At 33.6% G+C, this 14,496-nt stretch overlaps 1 protein-coding gene across 2 annotated transcripts in view; it reads right to left on the bottom strand.

The window, feature by feature from the left end:
- Positions 1 to 299: 299 nt before the first annotated feature.
- The window catches only part of LOC134256874 (circadian locomoter output cycles protein kaput-like), a 45,484-nt gene continuing 31,287 nt past the window's right edge, over positions 300 to 14,496 (bottom strand). For both annotated transcript variants that reach the window (XM_062739551.1, XM_062739552.1), the window contains 4 exons: positions 11,925 to 12,112; positions 5,805 to 5,911; positions 5,031 to 5,175; positions 300 to 4,701 (listed from right to left, as the gene is read on the bottom strand). In XM_062739551.1, the coding sequence (XP_062595535.1) occupies positions 3,246 to 4,701; positions 5,031 to 5,175; positions 5,805 to 5,911; positions 11,925 to 12,112 (1,896 nt within the window). In that variant the 3' untranslated portion in view covers positions 300 to 3,245. The remainder of the gene's footprint in view (positions 4,702 to 5,030; positions 5,176 to 5,804; positions 5,912 to 11,924; positions 12,113 to 14,496) is intronic.

Raw genomic sequence — 14,496 nt, 5'->3', positions numbered from 1 at the left:
TGATTTCAGATATCATCTGTTCCTGAGTGATGATATAGATGGTATGTTTTATAACATCATGGATGGATCTGGATCCGGTGACGACAATTTTGAATTTTCATATGGAATTCTTCTTCCAAAGGAGATCAATATACTAGTCTAAAAATGACCAAAACCCCCTAGCCCTCTTAAAAAAAATTACAGACCATATCTGATTTACTCAATTTACTTTATTGATCATATGTATATACTTTGATTACTTTCCGCATGTAGAAGTTGAGATGTTTTCACGTCCAGCTCAAGAAGAACAACACAAAAAATATAGTTCTGTAATTTTAATCACAAAAATAATCACAATATGTCTATGTGAATGACCATAAAACAAGTTAGAACATCTCAGAAAATGTGTATATAATAATGAATATGAAAATTAGAAAAAGCCTCTTAATAGCAGGGTCACCAACTGATTGTCATAAATAATTCAAAATAAGCTAGCTTGAGCAACAAAAAGGTGTGGGATATGAAACCAAGCACTAACCATGAAGATACAACCCATACCAGAGGGGAGGCACTGAACCAGCAAAAGACGTTCTTATTAACTGACATGGTTTTGATTGTCCCCTAATAATCCTTTATCCATATCTGGAAAAACTCAGTATAGTTTGAGGAAAAATTCAAATTTGGGGGGAGGGGGTCTGTTTTGCAGTCTTTTCTGGAAATTTATCAGTTTAACAGGTGCAAAGTTTTGCAATCAAAATTATTTAATCTGAAATCTGTCCAGCAGATATTCAAAAGAAATCAGTCTTAATACAACCAAAACCAGTAAAGTATTAATCCAAAAATTAAAGAGACTGTTAACCTAACTTAAGTCAAACACACAGAACAAAGAAATAAAAATGAATCAGGAACAGTCCACAAGATAAAATTTTCAGATGGTTATGTTGAATGAACAGAAGAGGTATTGCAGTACATGCCTTGTTTACAAAATTTATGTAATTCCACAATAAATGTAAAAAAAAAAATATTCAAAATTTAGAAAAATTGTTAAACGTACATGTAACTTTTTTTCTGCAAGATTGAAAAGAAAACTTGCACAAGAAACACGCTCTTTTTTAAAAATTGTTCAAACCCTTAGAAAATAATCATTTAAAAAAATATCATGATAACCGTCAAGCATGTTAGATTAATCTACTGGTAATCTATTAATGGGGAAATATATATATGCACTATACATACTGAATGTATTACAAAAATAATATGTCAGTCTAAAAATACAGTTTTTCTGAAGAGAGTTTTGCATATGAATATAAACATGTCAGATTATAATATGTAAAAATATACAATGATAAATATGAAACATGTAAATAAAATATTACTATCCAGCACACAGTACAAAAACAGCGTGGTGGTCTCAAAACAGAATGTAGAAAAGTGTCAACTGAGTGGAATCAACAACAAAGTGGTAAAACAATAGCACAGCCAAATAAATCACAGAACTTCTGCTTGAAAATGTATACTGTCCCTCAAAGCTTTTACTACTCAATACTACCCCCAGGGATGTTTTTCATCCATGTACCTGGAATTACAATCAAAGGAAATTTTACAAGTTCCAACCATATCACCCCCTTGTATATTGTAAAATCACATATTCATGAATTGTCGTAGTGTCAAATTTTCATAAATTATGGGGGAAAATTGGTTCAAATGGTTTTGTTTTGTGGATGAAAAAGTGCAGAATTGTCATATATTTAAAATTGGTGGAAGATATGACTTCATGGGTCTCATTACACTTTGAAAACTAAACCCTCACAAAGACTAATGATTTCACAGTACACACTCGCACTTCAAATTAATTTTTTTAACAGTATCACCTTTCAATTCTTTAAAACACTGAAACAACCTAAATTTATTCCCTTCAAACATACAAATTAGCTACAATGTAATTTAATTCAGGACAACCCAAAAACATTGCTTTTTTCCTGTCTACTAAAAACAGACAGTTAGTAAATGTATATGGTTTTAATAAGAAACAAATTTAAGTTATTGCTTTTCCTGGCTGTACATCAAATTTTGTGTGTGTCAAATGTTTCTTCATTAATCTCCAGTGAACTCTAACAATGTTCCTTTTAGTATAACATGATTAAACATTATGATAAATAAATGAATAAAGATATGTTTCACAAGTGAATATCTATGGTCAATGAATACAACTTATAATATCATATGAGTGAATAAGATAAATGAAAATATGCCTGATGCAATGATCTATGTGATTATATAAATTTGGACAGTAACAAATATATCAACAATTTAATTTGTGCCATAAAAGTATGGAACAAAAATCACAGGCTGATTATACAAGTCATGAAATAAACATGTAGTTTTACATGTTAATTAAAAGTTTTCAGGACACATAGTGTTCAAATGTTTAATTCCATATGAAAGTATATTGGAATTGTCTTGAGTGAAAGCTGTATAGACAGATCTAAAAAAAATAATAATGAAAAGGACTATAAACTCATCTTACAAGAACTGAGATCATTAAACATGCATGATGTTAAGGAAAACCTCTGAAGCAGGGGAGACCACTAAAGTAGGAATGTCCAAAATGAGCATTATTTACAGTGTAAGAGCAATTACAAAGCCATCAACATTATTTCTTTTTCTTTTGGAAACATTTCTAATAATACCTGAAAGTGCAAGGCAATCTGTTCTATTGACAAATTAATTTAAATACTGTTTTGTGCATTTTATTTTATAAACCAAACTTTAGTGCTACAGCCCAGACCAAATCATGAATTAGCAGCATCTTTCCATAAAGTGTAGAAAGCATTGCAGAAATACTAAAAATAAGTGCACATACAGCATTAACTTCAAGTGCTAAATTTATATGAAATTCATTTATATCATCATTTAAAATTTTAAAAAATCTGTAACGAAAATTTTGAAACATACAAACCAAACCATTAAAAAAAACACATACAAGAACTCTTTGCAAATACAAAAGATTCTATTCATCTCTTTCTTTAATAATGAAGGCAAAATTCTCTCAAAAATAAAAGTACCCACCCCCTTCAAAGTTTTCTGCAAAAAATGTATCTAAACAATAATCATATTATATAATCATATATAATAATTATCAAAAACAGAATGTTAAAAAAATACATAAGTATTTAAAGTATAACTTATTAAAGTTAAGAATGTCACTGAACACATGCATTAACCCACACAAAGTCCAAGTTAATGAACAAAGATGATTACTTTAATTATGATTGGTAATTAAGTGACTTCTTCCTTTGTCTCTCCATTGCACGGTAGGACTCTCCCGTTAACTGACCTGTAAGCATCTTTTGCAAGAGTGTAGAATTCTGGGACTCCTTATCACTGTTTTTGGGTGTAAAAATACTTGCATTTGTGGAACAACCACGGAGCACTTTTTCTAGCTCAGTCATATTTGAATCCCTTGTATGCCTTTGAGTTGTTGGAGAGTTCTCTCTGCTGGTGTTCATGAGAGATGGTAAAGGTTGACCCATGTAAGAGTTTGGGGACATCAAGCCATTAGCTGGAGTGGACATCAAGTTGGAATTTGTAAAAGGAATGTTGGAAGGTGCAGTGGTAACTTCTGGGTTCATAAAGCTTGCAACTTCTGGTACATGGGGACTGCAAGGGTATGGTGATGTTGCAGACATGGGAGAACAAACAGATGATAATGGTGAACAGGCAGACGACATTGGGGACTGGTGAGAGACATATGAGGGAGGAGAGGCTATCCAGGAATCAGTGGATAGGGGGTATTGGTAGGGGGCAGCAGTTGTACTTGGCAATGCAATGTGTGAATCCACTTGTAGGGGGTACTGTGGTGAAGCTACTGATGGGGCTACTGTCTGTGGCATCTTCATCATGGTGCCAGTGTCTGACACAGGTATCTGTCCACTCATTGTTTCAGCAGTATTCAAATTCATGCCACAGCGGTTGATACCATTCACTTCACTTTCATTATTAAACTGTTCAAAGTCTGCCACAAAGTTATTGTGTCCAAGTTCAGAAAGAACCTGTTGGGTGTGCTGATCCATCACGGAATTACAGTACTGCATACAGAAATCAGTTATTTCCTGAGGCAATGCTTCCGATACAGCACTATTTTGGACAAAGTCTGAGGAGTTAAGGGCAGCAATCTGGACATTGAGAAGAGCTTGGATTGGAACTCCAGCACTGTTGTCACAAAATCCACTAGACTCTGAAGTTGTTTGAAAGTTATTTAAGGTGTCATTTCTCACAGGCTGAGAATTACTGTCCACAAGATTTTGATATTGTGAAATCTGATTGGACGATGAATCTGTGTCCATTTGATTGTATGATTTTGGACATGAGACCTGGCTGGCTGAGTGCTTCTGTCCTTCTTTCTCGATCTCTTCTAATATTTTCATCACTTCATCAGGACGACTGCACTCTGAGTCAATAGTATTCACGACCTGCTGGAACACTCCTGTTGGAAACTCGTTACCAGACGGCATGGTTTCCGGAGACTCTGCTCTCTGCCCATCCGTGGAGCCTGGACTTGGATGATGGCTGGAGTATGGACTATTTCCACTCCAGTATCCAATGTCACTGTGATGGTCATCCATCTTGTGAACTTTGGTTGGCTCGATGGCTTGGTGTCCATCCAGGCTCTGGAGAATGTTACCCTGCTGCATTCTGAGGAATTGCTCCCCTTCTTCTTCACTGAAATGAGTATAACAAATTAATTAATTTAATTAAAAAAATGTTTATTTATCAATTTCAAAAATAAATTCCAAGAATATTGTCCTAACCTAGTATGGTTAAAGAATCAATTAGTTAAATCTTACTTAAAAGGAAATTTCTTTAATTTGATATTAAAAATATCTTGCATACATTTTTCTCTCAATTAAAGCTTAAATATGTCATAATCTATTACATTTCTTTTTTTAGGGGGGGGGGGAACACAAAGCACAAGCAATAATACAAAAATCCTTAAAAAATTTCAAAATAACTAGAAAAGATTGAAAAGAAGAGTTACAATTTCTACTGACCTGATTATGTAATTCATGCAGACAATGTACTGTGGCACATTACTTGTATTGTATATAATAGTTGCTCTGGTTTGCATCCAAACCCACTCACAATTTTTCCCAATGAAGCGATAATATTTGCTTACTGAAGTTCCTTTTACAATCACTGAAAAATAAAATAATTTTATTAGCCTATAAGTAAAAATATACTATTGACTATAATATTTTAAATACATATACATGTATCAGTAAATACATGTATACCTTTTGAAAAATAAATTCAAATTCTCTACCTCACAGTAGCAGGGAAATTTGCAAATGCAAAGTAATATACATAAACCATATGATATAAGTTGTTATAACATTAATATGATAATGTTTTCGTAGAACTCTCAAGAACAACCAATCAAATTGCAAAGTTTTCCTTTCATCTTGAAGTCCTTTAGAAATATTCAGCCAATCAGAGTTTAGATATATATACTCCATGCAAAATCCTCTTGCTCTTTATGCTCTAAGATTTAATCTTTCTTATTCAATTAAAAATTATAAAACCATTTAAAAGTAATAGGATTTTTGGAAAATTACATATGAGATAATTTTGAAAAAGGTTTAAAACATGTTTCCATCATATCTTTGAATGCCATCTTATTTCAAATCTTGAAAATAATTTCAAAGATTTGAAAATTATATTAAAATAAAAAAAATTCTTAATCAGTTGTAAATTAAGATTTAAAACAAGAAATTTTTTTTTTCTTAATTTATTCTTAAAAAAAAGCAAATAAATAGTGAGCTTACACTTCTGGTGACAATCTCCCACGAGTCTAGCATCAAGTGGATTATGGAACTGATAGGCTGTCTTCCCAATTACTTCCTCTGGATCATATCCAATCAATGTAGCAATCCTGTAAAATATCCAGATAGCGGTCTATAGTAAGTCTACATCAGCTGATAGCAGTACTAAGCCTGACAGCCATGCTGCTGTAATGACAGCCAAGCTCCTGAGAGGCTAAGTCTCGTACACTCAGCACTCCATCCAACACAATAAGGAGGGAGGACTTGGTAACACATCATAGCACAGACAACAGTTTGTAGGATAACTGTCAAAGACACTCATTAAAGTTGCCAGATTAAAATGTATTAGTTATTTGATATACAATTGATTTTATCAAGCCACATGATAAATCTCTAAAATTTAAATACTTGATGGCTGAAATGTGAGGACCATTAGACTGGAGTCTTGTTGGGTATCAACTACTTACACTGTATTTACAATTCATCAACTGTCAGCAATATTTAGAATTTCAAACAAATAGGTGTCCTGTGTCCCCCGGCTGTTCTTATTTCACTACTAACTCAAAAACAAGTGAACGAGTGATTTTTGAGAGAAGTTTCACTGAAGCCTCATGTAACATTTTTCAAAGTCAAAAAATATCATATTCTTTTGTAATAAAGATATTACTGATAGAACTAGTGTTCTGTTCACTTTGAAAAATTATGACCAACAGTAAATTTATCTCACTTGAAAAATTAAATATATATAGTCATCAACATTTTTAGCCTTGAGATTTCAAAAAGTATAAATTCTCAAATACTTTTGATTTTTTCCAAATGCAAAAAATAAACATATTTAAGGTGGTTTCACTTTTCCCCCCTGAAGTTTTTATCCTTTTGTCTTTTTTTGTGTAACTGCATACAAAAGGATCAGAGAAAAGATGAGTAATTTAATCTAACACCCTAACAAAACTGCATAAAGAAAGCTGCAATTTGCACAATTTTTTAATGAAAATAATCTGCAACAGCTTTTGTATATCTTAAAAGGAATATATCAATTTATAATATCTTTTCTGTACCATGAAATATGAGGAACATTCATTTAATGCTTGTACATCTATTTGTCGTCCCATTAGTCCAAAAAGGTATTTAAAAAATACTTCATTTTTCAACAGTGAAATGTGGAATACATAGTACATAATTTTGCCACCTCCATTAATAGTAAAATGAAAATACATTTATTGAAATATACAAAGGTGTCAGTTGTTTTTTTTTTTTTACATGTGGAAATCTATAAGAAGAAAAATTAACTTTATAAAAGGTCAACGATCCCTATGAATAACTATAAATCCATGTAAAAATGAAGGGTAGAGATTTATTCAAGAGTGAAAAAACTTACTATTTTAAAAATTAAAGTTATTATTTTAAACATAGGTAATCAGAGATTACAGAGCTCACCTCTGATTTTTAAAGAATTTTCCTATCTATTTCTATATTTTTGTAAAAATTTGATCGGCCATTTTGCCTCCGCCCTACCCCCAGGGTTATGATTTGAACAAATTTGAATCTACACTACCTGAGGATGCTTCCATATAAATATGATCAATTATGGCTTTGCTATTCTTGAGAAGAAGATTTTTAAAGAATTTTCTTATATATTTCTATGTAAAACTTTGGTCGGCCATTGTGGCCCCGCCCTACCCCTGGGGGTCATGATTTGAAGAAAATTGAATCTACACTACCTGAGGATGCTTCCATATAAATATGATCAATTATGGCTTTGTTATTCTTGAGAAGAAGATTTTTAAAGAATTTTCCTATATATTTCTATGTAAAACTCTGGTGGCCATTGTGGCCCCGCCCTACCTCCGGGGGGCATGATTTGAACAAAATTGAATCTACACTACCTGAGAATGTTTCCCCATTAAGTTTCATCTTTCCTGGCACAGTGGTTCTTGAGAAGAAGATTTTTAAAACATACCACCAAATTTTCATTAATTCCCAATTATCTCCCCTTGAATGAGGGCGTGGTCCTTCATTTGAACAAATTTGAATCCCCATCACCCAAGGATGCTTTGTGGCAAGTTTGGTTGAAATTGGCCCAGTGGTTCTTGAGAAGAAGATGAAAATGTGAAAAGTTTACAACAACAACAACGACGACGACAACAACGACAGACAACGGATAAATTGAGTTAAAAAGTGTACATCCCAAAATGAAAATATTTATGCAATTTTGATCTGATACTTTGGAATAGACCTATATAAAAACTTCAAACTAGTTCTTTTTCATGAAAATGTAACTAAAATCCAGCATCTGAAGCAAATTTGAGAGTTTTCATCCCTTGATGCATTATTTGTGCAAGTTTGGTTTATACAATGTTATATAAGCCTTATAGTTTTTTGGTAATAGACCTGCACCCATAACTTTTACCTGGTCCATTATCTGAAAAATGTATGCCGAATTCAGCATCCGAAGCAAGTCCATTAGTGTGCATCCAAAGATGTATCATCCATGCAAGTTTTCGCATTATAGGGCGCTCATAGTTACTTGGAAATGAAATCTGCATCAAAAACTAAACTTTTCACTCATCCACAAAATGTAGGTTAGATTCAGCATCTGAAGCAAGCCTGGTAGTATGAATTCTAAGATGTATCATCCATGCAAGTTAAGTTATTATAGGGCTCATAGTAACTTAGAAATAAAACCTGCATCAAAAACGTTAACCTGTTCACTCAACCGGAAAATGTAGGTCAGATTCAGCATCCGAAGCAAGCCTGATAGTTTGCATCCTTAGATGTATCATCCATGCAAGTTTGGTCAACATAGGGCTTACAGTTACTTGGAAATGAAACCTGCATCAAAAACTTTAACCTGTTCACTCATCCGGAAAATATAGGTCAGATCCAGCATCCGAAGTAAGTCTGGCAGTATGCATCCTTAGATGTATCATCCATGCAAGTTTGGTCATTATAGGGCTCATAGTATCTTGGAAATGAAACCTGCACCAAAAACATTAACCTGTTTACTCAACCGGAAAATGTAGGTCAGATTCAGCATCTGAAGCAAGCCTGGTAGTGTACATCCTTAGATGTATCATCCATGCAAGTTTGGTCAACATAGGGCTTATTGTTCCCTGGAAATGAGACCTACACCAAAAACTGCACCAAAAATGTTAACCTGCTCCAAAAACATTAACCTGGTCATTCCTTTGCTGAAATTGCAGCATCTGAAACTTTGACTGTTACAATGAAACACACTAGAAGCATCTTCCATGCATGTCTAATCAATATAGGACATAGAAGTACTTAAAAAGAAAACTGCTCCAAAAAACTTAACCTGGGAAGCCGACACCGACGCCGACACCGAGGGTATTACATAAGCTCCCCCAACTTCGTTGAGGTGAGCTAAAAATCCTTTTTTAAAAAGGAATTATTTTATTCATGAAAATTAACAATCTTTCTAAATTGAATCTTGATTGGGATGATTTCATACATTTTCTGCAAAATCTATAATATCCACTGTATGCTTCCTGATAAATCTTTGAGGACCTACAAACCCTCTCTCCTCAGAAAACAGGAATTTCAAATTTTTTGTGGATGGTTCTAAGAGTCTTCTGTTTTTTGTGGAAAACCCTCTTTAAGACTGCACAGGTACATAAATAAGAGTATTAAAAATTTAGTGCATTATCTCTGGGCATTGAATTGTTGGCATAATCGTGAATTAGCACTAGAAGATCTAAATCTTCTAAAATCTAAAAGATTAAGATGCCATGGAGTCTGCCACATCTGTTTCATATTGTTTTACAGACTAAAGATGATAAAGACAGCTAACAATAAAATTGGATGACAGATGAGATAACTTCAGTTTCTCCATCGTCAATCTTCCTTATTTATGCAGTAATGCTTCATTATCAACTGCATATGGTGTTAGCATCTCCTAACTTATCCAATTCCAAAGAGCATACACTGAGTATGATCAATTTTTAAACTGAGGCAGGCTATTGACAGATAAGTTGATGTTGCAGGTATTTTCAGTTATTTTCCACAATGTTGTTTTAAGTCAGTATTTTGTAAATTATAAAGACTTTACTTTTACATACCAACTATTTGTTAGGCCCATGTTTAATACTGAATTTACTGAAATACTGTAGATCACTAAATTTTCGCAACACCTTATTTTTGCGAGATAGTCATGGACTCTTTATTAGTGAAACATAATTTTCACAAATTGTTGTTTTTCCTCTATATAATCGTAAGGAATACTTTTAAATATAATCATAAGGAATACTTTTAAACGTGAGAATGAAATTTTCGCGAGCTCATTGTCTCGCGTAATTATGCGAAAATTAAGTTCTCGCGAATAAAACATGATTTACAGTACATAGGGCTCATAGTGAGAATTCAACTATCTGAATAGGGTAAAAATAAAACAAAGGGCAAAAATTTCCTGTATACAGTACCAGTATATAGTTATTCTAACAGTGGCTTTGTTTTTCTAGCAAATAAACAAGAGAAGTTGAAAATATATAGACAATGTATAGTTAGATTTGAGATCTGTATTATTGTTCAGAAGAGAAATGACTAACAGCACTAGTCATGAGAAATGGCCTAAAATCACCTGGCCTCTGGGACATGTGAGCTAAAACTGGATGAAAAGTCTTCTGATTCTAGTGGCCTATATGTATATTTTGTGTGAAGATTGCATGGTGTCTTTCATAAAAAAGTTACTGTGACAAATTATTTCCTAAAACTCCTTAATAAACTATAGCTTTCAGTCAGCACCTAAGTGAGAATCCCTGGTCTTAAGGTTAACAAACTGAAATAAAATCAGACTAATTCTGATGGGAGAGAGAGATAGGAAGGAGACAAGTTCCAAAGAACCAAAACAACTTCATCATTTTGAAAGCCTTTCGTGAATATTAAAATCCCTCCGGAGCAGTGAACTCTGGTGTTAAGAGGTGGCGTTCTGGAGCTTTAGTAGAAATTCTCTGGGTATCTTATTAAGTATTATATCAGAGGATGATCTATTCAAATTGTAGATACACAAACAATAAAATACATCACAGCTTAAAATAAAATTGCCATTAACTGCTTGGCATTTAGCAACTATTACCATAATGAAGTATGTAAATGAATGGTGAGGCAGAATTTCTTGGGCACCCAGATCAAATGTTCCATACATTTAGAGAAAATAACACTGTTGTACTAAAATGACATCTAACACCACATATAGTACTCTTTGTAAAGCTAGGACTATTGCGTATGCAAGATACAATGTTAAAAGCACATGATGCTGAGAGATCAACAAAGTACTAGCTTCACCCGGGGTCAGTGAGGTTGAAATTTACATTCAGAAATCAGAAACTTCAGCCAAGGTTGCTGCAAAAGATACCAGATAAACAAAAACATCTTATTGTTTAAAAATCGTTCAGGATAGAAAAAAGAAAACACACACGTCAGAAGAAAAAAAATATTGTAAACAGGACTGAAATGTAAAAATGCTTCCACAGAGCTAAATCATATTTCTTCATCACCCATTTCATTATGGGAAACTAAATAGCAATGATTATTTCCTTTTTTTATGGAGCTGAAAAAAGAAACCAAAATCTCTTAATCCTATGTAACTTGGCATTACAGTTTCTTACATTGATGTCACTAAATAATGATTTAGTACTGGGAATTTAAAGGTTCCTAGTCTGTCTGTCTTTTGCACTCATTAGTATAACCCCACGGTGCCAAGACAGCAATAAAAACTCTCATGAGACTCAGATTTGTATCATATCTGATCACTGTCAACTGAGACAGAGTATCTTGTCATTGTATAATCTTCATAACTGTGGTGCAAGGCAAATGAACAAGTTGCTTGAATGGATAATGTGACATGATTTTCAACTTTTTAAAAATTACATCCCTTGACAACTTATCCAATACATGTATATACACCAAAATTTTTTACACTCATATTTCATTCTTAAATAGCAGGAGCCAAACTTAACACTAATAACCACTTTTCAAGTATAATTATTCTAAAGCCCTTCTCAAAATGTGATATACATTGTACACTATAAATTTTATTAAATACTACTGCAATATAATGGTTATCATGAGGATACCAGTAGCAATATGATATTGCAATAAGCCTACCTTGGATCACAAAATGTAAACTTCATGCCCAGGTCATGACGACTGATGAACATGCTGCCATCTAGTTTAATTTCCATGATGGAATTGGTTTGCATTGGACGACAAATACAAATCAGACCGTCTATAGAGTAACTGTTGGATCGACTAGACGTGGCTCGCATCTTTAGTCGTCCTGAACACTGCATTAACTGAAAAAGAAGGAATGATAGTGGATTAAGATACATAAATTCTTTTGCATTATTATAAATGAGCATGTATATTGCCCAAAAAGCATGCTCAGTGATGAATTACATATCCAGTTCTCACTATTAAGCAGCAGTCAAAATTACATGCTCATGAGATTTAACTATTTCAGTGGCCCATGTGACACAGGGGTTAGAGCATTTGCTCTAGAGTCACAGAGTAAGGAGTTGATCCTTAAACCCCAGTCACATTTCCAAAAACGACCAACGGCCGACAGGTTTAGAAGCAAAAATGGGATTCTTCGGGTGACAGTCGGCAGTTCATCGGCCCTAGTCTTGCCCGATTTTGACCTCTTTTTTTGTCGGCCGACCAATTTATGTCCTCGGTCCAAGTTATAATTTTTTCTGCATCGGTAGCCGATTTCCTCAATTGAAGTTATCCGTCGACATACCTTCGATCATTGTCCGACCATCGGCGGTCAGTTTATTAAGTCGGTCGTCCTTCGTTCGACAACAAGGGTGTCCAAAATTGCGGCCAACAGTTAAAATCAAACTGTAGCTCAAAGCTCGATGATCGGCCGACGATTGCCCGACTTGTGAATATTTAACCTTTTAAGGATACATAACACAAACAAAATTTTGATGCATGGATTGATATATATATTTTTTTAAAAGGAAATAACATAAATAATTAATCTGTAAGGTATAAAAAAATCTTAAGCATTCTTTGCTGTTTGGATGTGCACCATTTGTCGTTTTTTTATGCAATTTTATGTAAAATTTTGCACACATTTTCAACATTGAGTCTCAATCTTACAAAATTCTGCCACTTTGCCTTCCAAACATTACCCATGTCACTTATCTGAATATAGATCTATGAAAAATATTGCCGATTTCTGAAAAAAGTTAGTTTGTGTTTTTTATCCAAGTCATTGGTGTTCCTGGGAATTAATGTGACTACTCCGTGTCACCCGAACTTGTGTCGGCCGATCATGATCTTACAGCCGAAATGACAAGAAAAATTTAGTCGCCCGACCATCGGCTTAAATGTGACCTAGGCATTAGATTCAAATCCAAAGGCAGAATGTACATTGATCTGTCCAATGAAACCATATAAACAGAGGTACAGGTGTCACAATAGGTGTTGGCACAAAAAAGATTCATCACTGCTCAATATATTCCATGAGTGCAAAATATAGGTATAAGTTTGCAGCCCTTTACTTTCAAAATTAAATGATGGACAAAAATAGCTATTATATTGAACAATAAATATGTTACATATTATAAAACAATAATTTGTTCAAATATCTTAATTACAAGCCAAGAGATGAATAGTTTTAGGGTTCCATAATACATGTAAATTGAATAGTCATTTGAAAAAATTGTAACCCCCTTCCCCCTGTTCCCTTTTTTCAATTTAAATATATCCTAGTGCAGGGGCTTACTGACCCTGAAATAAATGATTTTTCAAATTAAGAGTCAGTGTGACATTACAAGATTTTCTTGTGGGCAAATAAAATTTACACTAATTGACCGCCTTTTAATTTTCCATGGAAATTTTTTTTTTCATGTAAAAAGGTCAATTCTAGTCAGGTTCCAAGGTTTAAGCATATTTAATCAAGAAGAAAGTGTCAAAGCTGTTTCGGGTATATTGATGAACAGGTAAGCTAAATTTTAGGGTGAATTATAGAAGTTACCACAATTAAAATAAAAAATTCATCATAAGAAGCAGTTAAGTGAGTAAGTGTGAAATATGAAATGATGTATCACATTATCGGTGTCACTTGGCAGACATTTTGATGAAGAGATAATACTGTCCTCCGTCACATTCCACACATTTTGAGACCAATAAAATTTTATGTTATATGGTGCATGTACCACTTATTTTTATGTTATATGGTGCATGTTGGTGAAAAAGGGGAGTCTAAAACCAAAGACTCCGCATACCTCTTTCTGTTTTGGAAAGAAAATGCCATGGCATCAATGTATTACAATTTTTGAAAATCTTTATGAAACACTGTTTTATTGTATACTGGTCTATATCATTTAGACCAGTAAAACATAATGCTGACTCTTAATTTACTGGATAAAAAAAAAATTGAGATTATTATCCTAGCAAAATTTGAAGGTTACAAAGCACGCAATAAGCACCCTGTCCCTTTTCTTTCAAATACACATGTCCAAGCTACGCTGGGCAGTTAATCTTTAAATGATGCATGCTCCAATAGTTCCCTCCAGATAATTTACTTTAAATATCTACAGCAGCATGGGTAGGTACTGGCTTAATCCGTCTACAGCAGTAGGTCACTGGGTCAAAGACAAAGTGCCACATTCCAACTTTGGGTCGTAATTCTGCACCATGGCTTTTTTGTCTTTGAATTAAATAATGA

This window comes from Saccostrea cucullata, unplaced genomic scaffold, assembly GCF_032062105.1.
Source record: "Saccostrea cucullata isolate Sc308-1 unplaced genomic scaffold, CSIRO_AGI_Scuc_v1 ctg8, whole genome shotgun sequence".
Classification (NCBI taxonomy): Eukaryota; Metazoa; Mollusca; class Bivalvia; order Ostreida; family Ostreidae; genus Saccostrea; species Saccostrea cuccullata.
This window is presented reverse-complemented; position numbering and strand designations above follow the sequence as displayed.